Here is a 19426-nt window from a genome sequence, read left to right on the forward strand (position 1 = left end):
TTCAGGCCGAGTCGAAAGCAGGGGCATAGGTCGGGTCGCGCTTCGGGTCAGGCAATGCGGTAGATGCCTAAGCCACTGGCGCCGTTGGCGGTCGCCCTTCTGCCTGTGTCGCGGAAGCGCCGACCGGTCTAGAAGGTCCCCGAGAGGCGGGACCTCCGAGAGGCTCGGCGCTGAGCCCGGGTCGGGCCGGTTGCTTGCCCTTCTGCTGGAGCAGAGCTTGGCTCCTCCGCTCCTCTCCGCCCACGAGGGGATGCAGCTCCCGGAAAGTAAGGCCGCCGCGGCTGCGGCTTTGCTCTGTGTATGTTCTAGAGACGCGAACCCATCTTTGCCTTCACGTCTCCCCAAGCTCTCTTCGCTCCTCCTCCCGACCTGCCCATCCCATTTGGGGATGGAGGGTGGGGGTGCAAAATTCTGGCCTGGAGTCGGGACGTGAGAGCTTCTCTCGGCCCTCCGCTGATGAGTAGCATTACGTTGGACGAATGTCTGGGCTTGCGATCCCCAGTGCAGTGTGTGAGGGCGGGTGGTGGGTAGGCTAGAAATATTCTTGAAAGTCTGTTTTACCTCTGACGTCTCATTTCAGGAACGGGACATCATCTGGGACAGTTACCTTTTTTAAAGTAGGTGATTGTCAGTCTCGTTTTTAAAGAGCGACTCGAGTCCCGACCTTAAAAACAGTCTGCGTCTTTTATTTCGACCTGCCAACTGTATTTACTCAATAAGTGCTTTTTCCACTCATGTATCTCTTTGAATCTCCAAAGCAAAAACCTCCTTAATCGTGAACAATTTGTGTGTGTGTGTATGTACAATTTATTTTTTCGCGTATGGAAGCGTTTACACGTTGTATGCCGTAGGTGCGTCCAAACCTTAAAGTCCATTACACCTTCCAATTTATAAGTTTGCAGACCTTAAAAAACTTTGCTTCGAGCTCACTTCAAACTGGTGAATTCACTAGATTATGTAAACATTGAAGAATTATTAAAGTCGGAAAACTGTTGCCCCCAAATTTCCTAATATGTTCAGGTACAGAAAACAGTTGCAAAGAATACATACAGTTAGATTTAAAGTGTTTTCCCAAAGTAAGTGAAAGTCTGAATTTGTTACATGGTGAGTTTTTTTGAAATTTTGTGGGGGAAAAAAAAACCCTGGAACTGTGATTTAAAATGAGGGAAATTTTAACTTTCAGCATAAAAGCTGCACAAATAGAATTGTCTGATTTTCTTACTGACAAAATGTCGAATATGTGTTTTTTTCCTGTTTTCTCTAATACGTTATTGAGTTCATATGAAAGACTGTTTATACCACCATGTGGATTATTTGACACAGTTATAGTAAAAGTAAACTTTATTTTAGCATTTTGACTTCACCTATGTTTACTATGTCCTCTCATTAGTTCTTGAGCCTTTATCATACTGTGGATTATATCGGTTTATATTACTATACTTACATTTTATAGTTTCTCCTAATTTGAGATTTTTTCCTTTTGTTTCCTTAGGTGAATTATACTTTAATGTACTACAGGTTGTATACTACGGATGGGAACTATTAAAGTTTATAATGTCAAAAACTTCTCTTAGACCAAAGGTATCTTCCACAAAGGTATGATACACTAAAATGGCCATGTAATAATTGCCCAAAAAAGAAAGATTATTTTTTGTTTGTTCTTAATGACTTGTTATTGCCATCAAAGTAACAATGTCCAGGATCTGTTGTAATTGGTGGTCTAAAAACTGTAAAGATTTGAGTGAAATGACTAAAAGCACAACCTTAATTTTTAAAAAAATGTTTGCAATTCCAGTCAGAAAGAAAGGCTGAAAACTCTTGAATGAAAGATCAATGGAAGAGGGGCGCCTGGGTGGCACAGTGGTTAAGCGTCTGCCTTCGGCTCAGGGCGTGATCCCCGCGATCTGGGATCGAGCCCCACATCAGGCTCTTCTGCTATGAGCCTGCTTCTTCCTCTCCCACTCCCCCTGCTTGTGTTCCCTCTCTCGCTGGCTGTCTCTATCTCTGTCGAATAAATTAAAAAAAAAAAAAAGAAAGATCAATGGAAGAAAGAGACATATATGAATCGTAGTTAGTGTTAACGCATAACAACAAGGGACACCAGTCGTTCAGTTGGTTGAGCATCTGACTCTTGGTTTCGGCTCAGGTCATGATCTCAGGGTTATGGGATCAGCTCCGTGGCAGACTCCGCACTCAGTGCGGGGTCTCTTTGGGATTCTCTCCCTTTCTCTCCCTCCTCCTCTGCCCCTCTCCTTGCTATGTCTCTCTCTCTCAAACCAATAAATAAAAGCTTAAAAAAACAGATAAATAAAAATAAAGCTTAACCACAAGCGCTGCCTCTTAAAAATCATACGTTTTCGTGTGCCGCTTCTCAGCAAGGCTAGTGGTAGAGTAGGATGGGGGTCAGTCAGTATCATGCTCATTCACTGGGTAGTTATTTTCTTACTGGTGGGTCTTACTTTTCTCTGATCTTAAGTAAATTATTAAACTTTGCTGTTTCTCTCTTTTTTTCTTAGTAAATCGGAGTCCACATTTATGTAAGAAATAAAATTATAGAATGTGTAAGTAACTTGCAGATCAGAATTGCAAGATCAGATTTGCTATCAAAAGTTTACTATAACATGATATTTTTACATACTCTTTTTTTTAAGATTTATTTATTTATTTTGAGAGAGAGAGCCTGTGTGAGCCGGGGGGAGGGGCAGAAGGAGAGGGAGTCTTTTTTTTTTTTTTTTTTTTAAGATTTTATTTATTTATTTGACAGAGATAGCGACAGCCAGCGAGAGAGGGAACATAAGCAGGAGGAGTGGGAGAGGAAGAAGCAGGCTTATAGCAGAGGAGCCCGATGTGGGGCTCGATCCCACAATGCCAGGATCACACCCTGAGCCGAAGGCAGACGCTTCACCGCTGTGCCACCCAGGCGCCCCCAGGAGAGGGAGTCTTAAACAGACTCTGTGCTGAGTGTGGAGCCCAACTCGGGGCTCAGTCTCATGACCCTGAGATCACAACCTGAGCCGAAACCGAGAGTCAGAGCTCAACTGACAGAGGCACCCAGGTGCCCCTACATACTCTTGTTTGTTTTTTAGATTTTATTTATTTAGTTGAGAGAGACGATGAGTGAGGGGAGAGGCAGACTTCCCTGCTGAGCAGGGAGCCTTATGCGGGGCTCAATCCCAGGACCCTGGGATCATGACCTGAGCCTAAGGCAGATGTTTAACTGACTGAGCCACCCAGGTGCCCCTAAACTCTTAAAAAAAGAAGAGAAGAGCCAAAATTGTAATAACTATTGACAGTCTTTTGAAGAAAGGGAAATGAATTTTTTGGCTATGACAAATTTTTTCCTATAGGTCTTCATTTCTTTACTCATTGAAGATAATATTCCTAACCTTCTGTCCTGAAAGGGGGAGCGAAGGGTGGCTTTCATTCCTGAAATAGTTCTTTTTTTTTTTTTTTAAAGATTTTATTTATTTATTTGACAGAGATAGAGACATCCAGCGAGAGAGGGAACACAAGCAGGGGGAGTGGGAGAGGAAGAAGCAGGCTCACAGCGGAGGAGCCTGATGTGGGGCTCGATCCCATAACGCCGGGATCACGCCCTGAGCCGAAGGCAGATGCTTAACCGCTGTGCCACCCAGGCGCCCCCCTGAAATAGTTCTAAATCCCAACTTGCTTTTCCTTAGCATTGTCTAATAAATGGTTCACAACTATGGCTGAGTATATTTTTCAAGGAAAATACAATCTTGGTTCCCCCGAATTAGCCAGCCAAGGAATTTCAAAAGCCACATACTAAGTTTGGTTTTTCTAGATTTATACTGTAGGAATGTTAAGAAAATTCATCTTAAAAATTTTAGTTACTAAAAAAACCTTTTTAATACTCATAAGTATTTTTGGATTTAAATTGCTTAATTCATCATCTTTATCTGTGTATACTTACAAAGTATTCTAAAGAAAGGGTAATGATGGAGGGAAATGTAAAGAGATCAGCAGTTTCTATAGACCAGAAGAACATGAAGTAGAACTCACTGATTTTGCTGCTCTATTATCCCAGTTCTGTTTTCTTAGACAAATCTGAGAAACAGATCATCCTCCCTGGAAAGCCTGCCTCCCTTTTATGAAAATACTATTTGCTTTATGGGATGAAGAGAAATAAAATCGAGCCATAATTACAAATTATTCATAGCATCAGGATTCTTAGGCTGTATCATCTCAAAGTCTTAAAGCTGATAGGGATTATGTGGATGCTTGCAATGGTTCTTAGTTGTGAATGAATTCAAGGCAGAAGTTTTACTCTTTTTATGGTTATATATGGTTAAAATAATATTTTATTTCTTTGTTTTGCTTTTTTGGTACATAATTTTAATATTCGTGTTTCAGTCCTACAAATGAGCTTAAGAAAAATCAGACTGTTCTGTACTAGGAAGATTTTAATTAGTGAAAAGAATTAAATTTGTATTCTATATTCCTTTATATGGCATTTGTCATTACCCTGGTCAAGTGGACAAGTATGCATATGTACCTACCATGAAGTAAAAAAGTAACTAATACGTACAGTGCCAGTTTTATTTAAAGAACTAATTTGTGAGGTTTTGATTTAAAATGTTGCAGATAGGGACGCCTGGGTGGCTCAGTCGGTTTAGCATCTGCCTTCGGCTCAGGTCATGATCTCAGGGTCCTGGGATGGAGTCCCACATCCGGCTCCTTGCTCGCCAGGGAGCCTGCTTCTCTCTCTGCCTGCCGCTTCCCCTGCTTGTGCTCTCTCTCTCTCTAAAAAATAAATAAAATTTTTAAAAAGATAAAAATAAAATGTTAAAGATAGGTGAATATTTTGTAGAATAGTGCACTTATATAGGGTATAGATGTAGATAATGTAATATTTGTATGATTTCCTTTTTTTTCAGGTAACAGACTGGGTAGACCCATCGTTTGATGATTTTTCAGAGAATACAGGCATCTCTGTTACTGCCACATCATTAGGTGTGAATAACTCAAGTCACAGAAGGAAAAATGTGCCTTCCAGATTAGAAAGTAGCAGATTTCCAGCTAGAAAAAGAGAAAAGCCATCTTCCTTAGAAAAGATTTATGGTCTAGAAAATTCAAAAGAGTATCTGTCTGAAAATGAACCATGGGTGGATAAATACAAGCCAGAAACTCAGGTACTAAAAAGGATGCAAACAAGTGTACATAATTTAATTTAAGGAAGGAGTGGAATGTATATTTTCAGATTATTACTCATATGAATCTTTCTGAATGAATTAGAAAAAAACAGTAATTCCTAGTTTTTTTATGTTCATGGCTCAGCATTTCTCATGTTATTCTGAAATTGTACCATTGGTTATTTGTCATAGATTTAATTTAATCCCAACATAGAATTGCTCTGTTTTATTTTTTTCTTAAATGTAATATCCCTTCCCAAAATGTATTTCAGGATTTAAAAAAATTATGTAATTATGTAATCCCAAATTCTCATACAGTGGTGTCAGCGTTAAGAACAGAATTTTTCAATACAAGAAATGAAGTGTAATAGCAATTTTTAATTCTCATATCATGTTGTTTGCTAGTTTTTTCATTAAAAATGCTTAATTTAGATTAATGTGTGCTGCTGTACCAAAAATCCTTGAGTTAAAATGTTTTATTTTAAACTTGAAATTTTTAGCATGAACTTGCTGTGCATAAAAAGAAAATTGAAGAAGTCGAAACCTGGTTAAAAGCTAAAATCTTAGAAAGGCAACCAAAACAGGTAATTCAATTAGAAATGTGTTTTAAAATATATAACATCTAATGTTTCTCTGATTTATAGTTGATTGTAAGAAGTTAAACTTTTTTTTAAGATTATATATTTATTTGACAGAGAGAGAGAGCAAGCCCTCACACAAGCAGGGAGAGCAGCAGACAGAGGGAGGGGGGAGAGGGAGAAGCAGGCTCCCCACGGAGCAGGCAGCCTGATGCGGGGCTAGATCCCAGGACCCTGGGGTCATGACCTGAGCCAAAGGCAGACATTTAACCAACTGAGCCACCCAGGCTCCCAGAAGTTAAACTTTTATGATGATTTTGTTAAGTCCAGATCACCTACAATAAAAAAGTCTCTGATTTACTACTACAGACTTCAATAAAAGATTCAGAGATTTTGAGTTTTCTCCTTTACTTGTACTTCTTTCCCCACTTACATCTTATCATTGTCATAAAGTATAATAAATCAGTTAGGGTGCTAGTATATTTAGCACATCAGATTATCTCCTGCTGAAGCAAGCAGGCAAATTACATATTAGTTTTTGTACTAAATAAAGCCTAAAACAGTCATCATTCATTTTAAGGCTGATGTTTTTTGTTTCACTTCCTACTTCTGTAATTACTTTTAGCCTCCAAACTAGAATATTCTTTCTCTCTCTTTTTAAACTTTATTTTGAGATTCTTCAAACATAAAGGAAAGTAGAATAATAAATGAATACTCTTATGTCTATTATATACCCATCATTTTCCCTCTTAAGTATTTTAAAGTATATGAAGTATTTTCAATTATGAATATGTGACATTTCGATCAGACTTCTGGAAATATCAGTATCCCTCTTTTTTTTTTTTTAATAAAGCACTTTCCTAATTAACTATATATACCATTATGCTATATAACAAAATTAATTCCATAATGTTATCTAATGCTCGTTTCATATTCACATTTCTCTATTTGTCTACAAAGTGTTATTTATAGTGGATTTGTTATATCCAGGATCTAATCAAGGACTACACATTGCATTTGATTGTTACACCTCTTAGGTCTTTTAAAATCTAGAACGGTCCTCTTTTACCCTCTCTTTTTCTCTAAGACATTGACTTACTGAAGAGGCCAGGCCAGGTGACTTGTAGAACTCTCACATTGTAGATTTGTCAGGTTGTTTCCTCGTCATGATGACTAACTTATTCTTCTATCTTGCATTTCCTATGGCCTGGAAGTGTGAGTCAGGGGTTTGATAGATTCAAGTTGAACATTTTTGAAGAATACTTTTTAGGTCATGGTATATGTTTTATATTGCACCATATCAGAAAATGTTTGATTCTCCTGCTGTCTTTCATGTTAAGTTTGATCACTTCATGAAGGAAATAATAGTCAAAAATCTTTTTTTTTAAATTTTATTCATTTATTTGAGAGAGAGTTAATGAGAGAGAGCCTGAGCCGGGCGGGAAGAGGGAGAAACAAACTCCTTGCTGAAAAGGGAGCCCGACTAGGGGCTCAATCCCAGGACCCTGGAATCATGACCTCAGCCAAAGGCAGACACTTAACCGATTGAATAGATTTAATAGAAATCTTCATTATGAAGTAGATTTCCCTTGCAACTGCCACATAATCTCTGGGGAGATAATTTCACAATGTTAAATGTCTAGTTCCCCAGCAGTCTTTCACGTAAGTGCTTTAGTGTCCATTTTCAGTCTTTGTCTGAATCAGTTATTATGTTAAGATTTTGAAATGGTGATTTTTTTTTTTCAAGATTTTATTTATTGGGACACCTGGGTGGCTCAGTTGGTTAGGGGTCTTGGGATCGAGTCCTGCATCGGGCTCCTTGCTCAGCGGGGAGTCTCCTTCTCCCTCTGCCTGCCTCTCCCCCTGCTTGTGTGCTCTCTCTCTCTCCGTCTGACAAATAAATAAAATCTTTTAAAAAATAAAAATAAAAGCTTCTTCCAAGAAGTTGGACTCTCACCAATCATATACTCTTTATTATATAAAAGTTCAGTGATGTTAGTAATTATAAGACATTTTTATTCAAAACAATTTTTGATAACTTGTAGATTTTTCTGTGGGCAAGCCAAAATTATTTTTTCTCAAATTTACTGTAAGTACTTAAAATACATGCTGAATTTAATTTTTCACGGCAATATCTTCAAAATATGGTAAAACTGTTACAGTATGATAGAAATGTAATGTACAGCATAGGAGATATAGTCAATAATATTGCAGTAACTTTATATGGTGACAGATGAGATAGCTAGACTTATAATCATTTTGTAAGATAAAAATATTAAATCACTATGATGTACATTTGAAACTATTAGGATGCTATATGCCATTTATACTTCAATTCAAAAAAACTATTATAATGTAGACAATGGGAACATTAACAAAAGTCTTCATGTTTTAGTGTTCTGATAGACTATCTCCCACTTCTCTTATGGGAAGCAAAACTTTTGCTATGTGGCTCTACTCACTGTGTCCAAAAACAAGACACTTAACTCATATTAGAACTGTACGTGGGTGCCCATGCTTCATCTTCCTCTTCTTTTTTTTTTAAAGTAATCTGCTTGGAAGTAGTCAGTTCTTGTTATTTACATTAGGTATGTCCTGTAAAGTTACTGGAAACAATAAGCAAATAGTGAAATCATAGTTCCTAAGAGAAATAAGGAGTTAGGTTGCTACAAAACAGTCTTCCCCTGGTCATATTTACATCACCTCATCAATATACAACCTTGTTTTCTATTTGTTTTTGTTCAGAGATACCATATTTAATATATATTATTGAATCATTAAATTCATGGCTGATATCACCATAACTCATATACTCGTACATTTTAAAAAGTAGGACTGCTTATCTTCTGGAGCCACGTACAAGGGCCCTTATTTATATTAGTTAATAAAGATAAAATAGTTGAGCAGGATTATAGCCCACCAGGGAATGTAGGAAATCATCTTCCCCTGATATTTTTTTTTTAGCTTTAACTTCTTTTTTTTTTTTTTTTTAAGATTTTATTTATTTATGTGACAGAGAGACAGCCAGCGAGAGAGGGAACACAGCAGGGGGAGAGGGAGAGGAAGAAGCAGGCTCCTAGCCGAGGAGCCCGATGTGGGACTCGATTCCGGAACGCCAGGATCACGCCCTGAGCCGAAGGCAGACGCTTAACGACTGCGCTACCCAGGCGCCCCTAGCTTTAACTTCTTTATCAGATTTATTATATAAGGAGATATTATTGTGACCTACAACCTATCGTCTCTCTTTGAAGTTCTGTCTCTGGAAAATATGTTTCTTAATATACATTTCTTAAAGATTCTGATATCCTAACTAACATCTTCTCATGAGAATATTATACTTGTTTATTACTAAAGCATTTTTGAATTCAGGTAACCTCTAAAAATACTTGTTTCAGACATTACCTCCTTAATCTAGCTGAAGTTTAGTTGTTTTAAGTTGGCTACTGAGTATGGGCGCCTGGGTGGCTCAGTTGGTTAAGCGTCTGCCTTCGGCTCAGGTCATGATCCTGGGGTCCAGGGATTGAGCCCGGCACTGGGCTTCCTGCTCAGCGGGGAGCCTGCTTCTCCCTCTCCTCCCCTGCTTGTGCTCTCTCTCTCTTTCTATGTCAGGTGAATAAAATCTTAAAAAAAAAAAAAAATTTGGCTACTAAGTCCTTAAGAGGGACATAATGCAAGAATTGAAGAACTATCAGAAGTTATGCTAAAGTTTAGGAAATATGATTATCCTCTTTTATCTAAAGCTGGTATAATCCAGCTAACATCAGTATAAAATTTGGTCAGCTTTACTAGATATTTAGTAAATATTTATAGAAGTAATTACTATTTGAAAGAAAATTCAAACATAATATTCTAGCAATCCGGTGATTTTGATTTTTGATTAATGTTTGTGTTTGGTTTTAGGGTGGATCTATTTTATTAATAACAGGTCCTCCTGGATGTGGGAAAACAACAACTATAAAAATACTATCAAAGGAGCATGGTATTCAAGTACAAGAGTGGATTAATCCAATTTTACCAGATTTCCAAAAAGATGATTTCAAGGAGATACTTAATCCTGGTAAGGTTTGCTATGAAGGTAGTGGAAATAGTGGGAAAAGTCTATGTTTAAAGGAGGTTTAAAATGAACTCCCCATCTATATTCTTGAGATTCCTAAGATTCTTTTGGGTGTATGTTTTTGTGAGAAAATCTATGTTGTGACTCCTATGCTAGATTGGTATCTGCCCACTATCAGTAGCTTCACAAAATGAGAGTAGCAATCAGAGGAAACCATCTGAGACCATTTTCTTTCATACTTCCCAGTTTCAGACAGAAGTACTTTCAGGAGAAGAGGGGATGCTTGCTTCTAGTAGAGGAGAATGAGATTCTTTGAGGATTAAGTCTGACTAATTGATTCATCGTCAACATACTCATTTGGCGTATTTTCACTGTATAGGGAAAGATACAAATGTTTTTACCAGTTGTGTGGCTATTATATTGACAGCTGTGTTCTACAGTCAGTTCATTCCATATTACATTCGTTGTTATAGAAAATCCATTGTGGCCCATGAGGACTCTTGTCTTGAATATTGTATTTTAAATTTGTACAGTTTTGCCTAAGTAGAAAAAAATCTACAATGTCGTAAGCTCCTTCATGTATGTGCGAATGTATTCAGTAATGTATATGTGTGTGTTACATACATATGTGTAATTTCGATGTATACATAATTTGTTTAAAGTAAAAATGTTAAATGTTTTCTTTCAGAAGCCAGCTTCCATGTATTTCCCTACCAGTCTCAGATAGCAGTTTTTAAAGAGTTTCTACTAAGAGCAACGAAGTATAACAAACTACAAATGCTTGGAGATGATCTAAGAACTGATAAGAGGATAATTCTGGTTGAAGTACGGACAAATTTTGAGATCCTGCTGTAACTATTCAGTAAATAATTGCAAGATATATCTTATTAATAGCGGCATTAACTCTCTGCATAGTATTAATAGTGATAAAATGTAACGTAAAAGCTCGGTGATAGCTGAAGTCTCAGGTCTTTTTCAGTAAACTTGAATAGAGTAGCTATAGGTTAATGAACTTTAAAATTTTAATGGCTTTGGTATAGAAAAGCAAAAGAAATAATTTGGAAAATGATGTCTTAGTGAAAATACTGTAACTAGTAGCGATCCTAAGAAATTTGATTGAAAATTGGGTTTCCCATTGATGCATTTATTGTTTAGGACGTCCGCTTTTTCATGTTTTCCTTAATTTCTGTGAAAGTTTTAGTTACAACACATTGAATAGGTAACATTTTTTCCCAAATTTGGTTAATATGAATCTTGTATAAATTTACACATTAATGAAACTGAGTAATATTTATCATTTTTCAATAGGATTTACCTAACCAGTTTTATCGAGATTCTCATACTTTACATGAAATTCTCAGGTGAGTTTCAGTGAAGTTTTCTCAAACTTTGAATCAAATGACAATACCTTATATTTCAACATTGCTATACTTTATTCTAGGAAATATGTGCACAGTGGTCGATGTCCTCTAATCTTTATAATTTCTGACAGTCTCAGTGGAGATAATAATCAAAGGTTACTGTTTCCCAAAGAAATTCAGGAAGAGTGTGCTATAGCAAACATTAGGTAAGAATGAAATTTCTGCTTGTAATGCTCACATACATGTTATATTTTTAAATTGATCATCTAACCAGTATCTTTTTTTTATAAAACTTTTTAAACAGTTTTAACCCTGTGGCACCAACAATTATGATGAAATTTCTTAATCGAATAGTGACAATGGAAGCTAACAAGGTACGTCTCTTAAGAACTGATTATTTTGAATCTTACATTGTAGTTTTAGAAAGCCATACTTGTGTTGTTATAAACACATATTATTTCTCTTTTTAGAATTAAAATATTTGTTTACATTCGTCAGGCCTCTCATTCTAGAAAAGGCAGGAAATACTGATTTTAAAAATCCCTAACCTTTCGCTATTATTAAACCTAGCTTTCTCTTTCACATTGAGGTAAATTTCCCTTTGCTTGGCTTAGTGCTATAAATTGTGTCTCCTATCAAGAAACTGTTTCCTGGCATCTAGGTACATTAGTCATCAACAGTCCAACTCTACTTTTGTCCTGTTGTCACAATTTTTTTTTAATTTAATAGTGTGTTTATTGTGGTAAAAATCATAAAATTTACCATCTTAACCATTTATTTTCTGACGTTATGGAGATACACTTGACACATAATATTGTACCAGTTTAAGGTGTACAGCACATTGATTTGATACACTTACGTACTGCAGAATGATTACCGCTGTGGCATTACCCACAACACCTCCATCACTTCGTGTAGTTACCATTTCTTTTTTGTGGTGAGAACATTTAAGATCTACTCACTTAGCAGCTTTCAAGTAGTTATACAGTATTATCAGCAATACCATCTTAACCATTTTTAAATGGACAGTTCAGTAGTGTTATATATATTAACATTGTAAAACAGCTGTTGTCATTTTTAATAGATCACTTTTTTCTATCTTTCAAATCAACATGATGTTAAAATAAACTGATGGAACTTCTCCCAGCAGCATGGTTCTAGGGGACCCTACTGCTACAGATCAACCAAATCTTACATGAAACCTAAGGTTTTTTTGCAGCACTCGGATCATAGTAACTGATGGCAATCTCCAAGGGAGAGTTTGCTTTGAGGATTAAACAAAATAATGTATGTATGTAGAGCACTTAGTGGAATAAATAAAAACTGTTAATAGTGAAAAATCAGAAACAAACGGAGTCCAGTAATAGAGGGAGCAGTTATTATGGTGAGGTATCATGTGATTGATGGGTGTTTTGAGAATATTTAGTGACATGAGAAAATACGGTTTAATGTCAAGTTAAAAATAACAACATGCAGGGGCGCCTGGCTGGCTTATTCGGAAGGGCATGCAACTCTTGACCACGGGGTCGTGAGCTGGAGCCACCTTGTTGGCTGTAGAGATTATAAATAAATAAATAAGTGAGTGAGTGAGTGAAGTTACAGTGCTAACAATAGAAATTGTATCTTCAACCCTTGCTATGTGTCAGGCACTACGCAAAGTATTTTCACATACCTGATCTTATTAAATCTCACCACAACCATACAAAATTGGTACATAATCCCTATTTTACAGATAAGGAAACAGCTTTTGGGGAGAAATAACTTGCATAATATCCCACAACTATTAAGTATCAGATAGGGGGCCCCTGGGTGGCGCAGTTGTTAAGCGTCTGCCTTCGGCTCAGGGAGTGATCCCGGTGTTCTGGGATCGAGCCCCACATCAAGCTCCACGGTTGGGAGCCTCCTTCTTCCTCTCCCACTCCCCCTGCTTGTGTTCCCTCTCTCGCTGGCTGTCTCTCTCTGTTAAATAAATAAAATCTTAAAAAAAAAAAAAAGTATCAGATAGGTTTGAAGTTTCGTTCTGACTCCATTTCACTGTGCTGAAACAAAACAGTTTTCAATAACAGCAGAATGCACATATATACTTGGACCTGTACATATTAGAAAACAGTACATAAAAATGCTGAGAGTGATTAGATCTGGATGGTAGGATTATTTGTGATTTTTTAAAAAATATCTTTGTGATTTTTTATAAAGATTAAAAATTCAGTACCAGGGATTAAGAAGTTGTGGTCCATATATACAATGGAATATTACTCAGCTATCAGAAAGAACGAGTTCTCAACATTTGCTACAACATGGATGGCACTGGAGGAGATAATGCTAAGTGAAATAAGTCAAGCAGAGAAAGACAACTATCATATGATTTCTCTCATCTATGGAACATAAGAACTAGAATGATCAGTAGGGGAAGAAAGGGATAAAGAAAGGGGGGGTAATCAGAAGGGGGAATGAAACATGAGAGACTATGGACTATGAGAAACAAACTGAGGGCTACAGAGGGGAGAGGGGTGGGGGAATGGGATAGGCCGGTGATGGGTAGTAAGGAGGGCACATATTGCATGGTGCACTGGGTGTTATACACAACTAATGAATCATCGAGCCTTACATCGAAAACCGGGGATGTACTGTATGGTGACTAACATAATATAATAAAAAATCATTATAAAAAAAAATTCAGTACCAGGAGCATAACTACAAATTACAGCTTTTAAATATTTATTAAACAAACATTGAGAATTAATAAAAATAATCAACATCATAGCACCTTATCACATTAACTCAAATTTTTTTTAAGACTAAGTTGTTAAATTGCAAGCGACATTCACTTCAGCAAGTTGCGTTGAAATAGTAAAGAGATACCATGACTTTTTTGTTATGTAGTTAACATGCTGTACCTTAAATAGTGGACCTGCAAGAATGTTAGAACTAGTATACCTTTTTTTTTTAGGATTTTTAAATTTTTAAGTAACCTCAACACCCACTGTGGGGCTCAACCTTAAAACCCCAAGATCAAGAGTCGCATGCTCTACTGACTGAGCCAGTCACGTGCCCCTAGAACTAGTATACTTTTGATATTATTGTTGATACTGTTACATCACAGGAGCAACAACCAGCACACTATTCAAGTCTTTCAAGCTTTTATAAAATCAAATGTTAAGATACTGTCTGGGGTCTCCAAGGATGATCAAGAGAACATTTTAGAAGATCAAAAGAACATTTTAATCTCTGGCATTCTGTAGCTCAGTTAATTATATTAAAAAAGAGTATTGACTTTTTTAAAGATTTTATTTATTTATTTATTGGCAGGGAGCGGGGGAGAGAGAGAGCACAAGCAGAGGGGAGCAGCAGGCAGAGGAAGAAGCAAGCTGCCTGCTGAGCAAGGAGCCTGATGCGGGACTTGATCCCAGGACCCTGAGATCATGACCTGAGCTGAAGGCAGACACTGAACCGACTGAGCCACCCAGGTGTCCCAGGAAATGTAACTTGAAATCGTGATCCTTGGTAGCTGAAGGAAATACCATGGATCTTAATCACTTTGAACACACAGATGTGGTCGAAATGTGTGATCACACTTTACATAATGATATCAAAAAGACTAAAGAGAAACAGAGAAACATAGGGGCGCCTGGATGGCGCAGTCGTTAAGTGCCTGCCTTCGGCTCAGGGCGTGATGCTGGAGTCCTGGGATCGAGCCACACATCAGGCTCCTCTGCTGGGAGCCTGCTTCTTCCTCTCCCACTCCCCCTGCTGTGTTCCCTCTCTTGCTGGCTGTCTCTCTCTGTCAAATAAATAAAATCTTTAAAAAAATAAAAACAGAGAAACATCTATTTAAACTAAATGCCAATTTACCTTAAGCTATGATAAGTCATTGACTTTCCTAAGCAGACTGGCATTTAACATGGAAGCTTTTTAGCATCTAACTTTAAAAGATTCTAATGTACTTTTTCATTTAGTTTTGAGAATGGGGCGGTGTTTTTTTGGTTTTAGAAACTAGTTTTAAACTTTAATTTTTTTCATTTTAGGATGGAGGAAATATTATTGTCCCTGATAAAAGTTCTCTAGAGTTGCTCTGTCAAGGATGTTCTGGTGATATCAGAAGTGCAATAAACAGCCTCCAGTTTTCTTCTTCAAAAGGTAACTGTGAAAGATAAACTCCTACTGCGTTGTATAGGTGACTAACTTTCTCTTAATGGTTCATGAATCTAAATCAAACAGAATGGATTTTAACTTAGAGTTGATATATATCTCCATCTACAGTTTTTTTTTGAGACTGTTCTATAAAATCACGTGTGTACATGTGCATACACACACCCCTGTAAACATGTCATTGTATGTATCTGTAAACCTGAGACAAAACCCGATTCATTTATGTGGTTTGGTACTTTACTTTTTAAACTTAATTTGGATGAGACTTCCTGGGTGAAAATCCTGGCTCTGCCATTTACCAGTGAATAATCTTGCAAATGACAGTCATTTTGTGCCTGCATAGTCTCACCTTTTATATGAGAAGCTCTCTTACAGAGTTGCCTGAAAAGTAAGTGAGTTAATACTTGTAGGGTGTTTATTCCAGTGCTTGATATATATTAAGGAGTCAGTAAATGGTCAACTGTTAATGGGCTGAGGGGCACCTGGATGGCTCAGTCGGTTTAGTGTTTGACTCTTGATTTCAGCTCAGGTCATGATCTCAGGGTCATAAGATCGATCCCCTCCTGGGGGGTCCATACTGGGCACGGAGCCTGCTTGAGGTTCTCTCTCTCCCTCTCCCCTGAGTGCATGTGGGTGTGCTCTCTCCAAAATAAATAAATCTTTAAAAAATATATAGTATTGTGCTTACGTAGTTTTACTTTTGTATTTATTTTTTATATATGATACATTTAATAAATTGATTTACTTTTATTGTAAAAAAGGTGCAGTGTCATGCTATATTAAACAGGAGGGGGGGCGCCTGGGTGGCGCAGTCGTTAAGCGTCTGCCTTCGGCTCAGGGCGTGATCCTGGCGTTCCAGGATCGAGCCCCACATCAGGCTCCTCCACTAGAAGCCTGCTTCTTCCTCTCCCACTCCCCCTGCTTGTGTTCCCTCTCTCGCTGGCTGTCTCTATCAAATAAATAAATAAAATCTTTAAAAAAAAATAAAAAAATAAACAAAAAAAAAATAAACAGGAGGGGCACCTTAGTGGTTCAGTCGGTTAAGCATCTGACTCTTGATATCAGCTCAGGTCTTAGTCTCAGGGTCCTGAGTTCAAGCCCTATGTTGGGCTTCACGTTGGGCATGGAGCCTACTTAAAAGAAAAACAAAGGGGGAGGTGGTGCCTGGGTGGCTCAGTAGGTTGAGCAACTGACTCCTGATTTTGGGTCAGGTCATGATCTCCTGTGTCATGGATGGAGCCCCAAGTGGGGCTTGGCGCTCAGCAGAGAGTTTGCTTGAAGGTTCTGTCCCTCTGCCCCTCCCCCTATTCATGTGCTCACGTGGTCTCTCTCTTTCTCTCAAATAAATAAATAAATCTTTAAAAAAATAGAGAGAGAGAGATAGCACATGGTTTCTTGTACATGGTCCTCGTCAGAAAACATTTAACAAGCACCCTACTTGATGTTTCACATTGAGGAATTGACCTTGAAAAATTAAAAACCATCTTTGGAGCTCTCAAAATCCACCTGAAATCCTGGTGTCTACCTACAAGTATAACCTGTTCGTTTAGTTTACATCTTTGTTTTTCAAAATAACTAGAGAAAAGTAAATAGCAGCGTAATTCAACTGAAACCAGAATTCTGTTTTTCCTGTAGAAACATAAATGTAAACGGTGCTTAGGTTCACTGCTGGAATTATGGGTTGGGAAGGCTGAAGTAGGCCAGTTTGCAATCCTGTCATTTATAACATTATTACTCTGACCTCAGAAATTTTAAAAGGGAAGAAAATAATATTTTTTGAGTGGGTCAGGAACTGTATTTGCAATCATACATTGTTTCATTTAATTCTTTTTTTTTTTTAAAGATTTTACTTATTTATTTGACAGAGAGAGACAGCCAGCGGGAGAGGGAACACAAGCGGGGGGAGTGGGAGAGGAAGAAGCAGGCTCCGAGCAGAGAATCCTGATGTGGGGCTCGATCCCAAAACACCGGGATCACGCCCTGAGCCAAAGGCAGGCGCTCAACGACTGCGCCACCCAGGAGCCCCTATTTTATTTAATTCTTGACCAGCTTAATGAGATAGACAATAATAAGAATCAAACCCAGATCCTATGTTCTTTCTGTCTTCCAGGCTACTTTTCTTAAGTGATGCATTCTGAGTTTTGAACAGTAGATTTACCAATGAAATTTCAACACGGGCATATTCATAAATTGAAGACTGCCCAAATCAGTAGAGAGGTGATACGGAATAGTTGTTGAACATGCACCACTACAGAACTGTCCTGCCTGGATTCAGGTCACTTAGTAGCTGATGACTTTGAGGCAGTTACTTAATCTCTTTCTATCTCCTATCTTTAATGTATATAATAATAGTTCTCCGCTAATCAAGTTATTTTGAGGATTTAATTGGCTAATACCTATCATGCACCAAGAACAGTACCTTGCACAAGCAGTACTGTGAGAAATCAAAATGATAGGCCTATATTAGGAGAATGTGTCATTTCTATGGGTGAAAATTTGAATTCTGCATCATGAGGTACTTTTAGGTGACATTGTATTCCATTTTAATAGCGTAGCAACCCGAAGACGACTGTTAACTCAGTTCACATATTTTATAATTACAGTTATAAATAAAAAATATATTTTGATTAGATTATTTAGTGTAACTATATAAAATGTCTGTCTTATTTTTCGTATTTTAATTTTATTTTCAATATCGTTTCTCGGGTGTATATTATTTAGGAGGAAACCGTTTATGGCCAAGGAAGAAAGGAATGTCTTCAATAAAATCAGATGCCGCGCTGTCAAAATCAAAACAAAGGAAAAAAACTGATAAGATTTTTGAAAACCAAGAGGTCCAAGCTATTGGTGGCAAAGATGTTTCTCTTTTTCTCTTCAGAGCTCTGGGGAAAATTCTGTATTGTAAAAGTAAGAAAATCTTATATATGTATTTTTTTAATCTGTTAGGTATTAGTCTTAGAACTGAAATTAAATACCAGTTTTTTAAAATGTCACGTATCTGGCAGCTAGAGCTAGGTCTGATAGTCTTTGGCAAGGCCTAAGACATAGCAGATAAGTGTATTTAGATAGAGTATTTTTGGACTATGGACAGGACTAAATGTAAAAACTACTATAGACTATATCCATGTCTGTAAATCTTTTAAAGTATAGCTTGCTGCAGGTAAGACATCAGTTTCTCTAGAATTTTAGTGGCAGGTGTTGGTATCCCAAAGCCCTCTTAGGCCTGAACTCTGGACACCAGGACCCTAGACAAATTGCCGGGTAGCTTCAGGCTTCTTTGGATCTCCTTGCATTTCTCCTCACTGCCTGCTCTCTCCCCAACCAGAGATGTTCTGTTTCCCTCTTCCTTCTTTAATGCCTGCTTCCCTGCAGTCCCTCCACTCGGATCACTGATCTCTAAGCTCCCTGATTGTTTTTCCTTTCAGTAAAATCCCAAACTGCTTTTCGTTTAGAAAATATCAGTTCTCAGTCCGCTGATCCTGAAGGAAGAGAATTAGGATTGGGGCTGGGGGGGTGGAATCTAGCATGCCTTTATATAGATTGAAACAATTCAAGCAAAATTTTGAAGGAAACTGTTGCCGTAGTTTAGAATCCTTTTATCTGTTATAGCACAAAGTAAATAATCAAAATGGACCATTGAGAAATCGTGTCCTCAATTTTCTCTCAGATAGTTTTTCAAACTTCTTGTAAAATAGCAGCTTTGGTGGGTCACAAATAGTATGTGAACAGACATTCATTGAAGTTTCATGCGTAATCACACCTTTTATTATCTGAGACTATTTTCTGATTGCCAAAAACCCAACTGTTTTAAACAACTGTTTTTATCCTCCTATGAAACTCTTGAGTGCCTCCTGTACCTGTTTTCCATCTTCTTATCTTCCTTGTCTCTTTGCCTTCTGTTGTCCCTCTGTGTTTCTTCTTTGCAGATGGTCAAAAATTTGGGGTTTCTAAATGGAAACCTTCATGCCACCCGCAGAAAATGAAACAGGCACACTTAGTGGAAGTGAAGACGCCACTCTGTCCTTGGGTCTCTTACCTCTGAACCTCAGTGACTATTCCCACTGATTCTTTTCCTTCCACTCTTTGGTTTCCTTCTCAACATTCATTTATAACTTCCTGCATCAGGAAACA

At 37.6% G+C, this 19426-nt stretch overlaps 1 protein-coding gene across 4 annotated transcripts in view; it reads left to right on the forward strand.

The window, feature by feature from the left end:
• The window catches only part of RAD17 (RAD17 checkpoint clamp loader component), a 55048-nt gene that overhangs the window by 24144 nt on the left and 11478 nt on the right, over positions 1-19426 (forward strand). For 2 of the 4 annotated variants that reach the window (XM_057307312.1, XM_057307313.1), the window contains exons 2-11: positions 1493-1596; positions 4899-5153; positions 5654-5737; positions 9632-9788; positions 10474-10610; positions 11094-11146; positions 11227-11352; positions 11451-11520; positions 15172-15283; positions 18017-18202. In XM_057307312.1, coding sequence (XP_057163295.1) covers positions 1493-1596; positions 4899-5153; positions 5654-5737; positions 9632-9788; positions 10474-10610; positions 11094-11146; positions 11227-11352; positions 11451-11520; positions 15172-15283; positions 18017-18202 — 1284 coding nt within the window. Of the gene's footprint in view, positions 1-126; positions 267-308; positions 618-1492; positions 1597-4898; positions 5154-5653; positions 5738-9631; positions 9789-10473; positions 10611-11093; positions 11147-11226; positions 11353-11450; positions 11521-15171; positions 15284-18016; positions 18203-19426 lie in introns of those variants that run through there. The other 2 variants (XM_026498834.4, XM_057307314.1) reach the window with 2 other exon arrangements.

This window comes from Ursus arctos, unplaced genomic scaffold (assembly GCF_023065955.2).
Source record: "Ursus arctos isolate Adak ecotype North America unplaced genomic scaffold, UrsArc2.0 scaffold_5, whole genome shotgun sequence".
In the NCBI taxonomy this organism is placed as follows: domain Eukaryota; kingdom Metazoa; phylum Chordata; class Mammalia; order Carnivora; family Ursidae; genus Ursus; species Ursus arctos.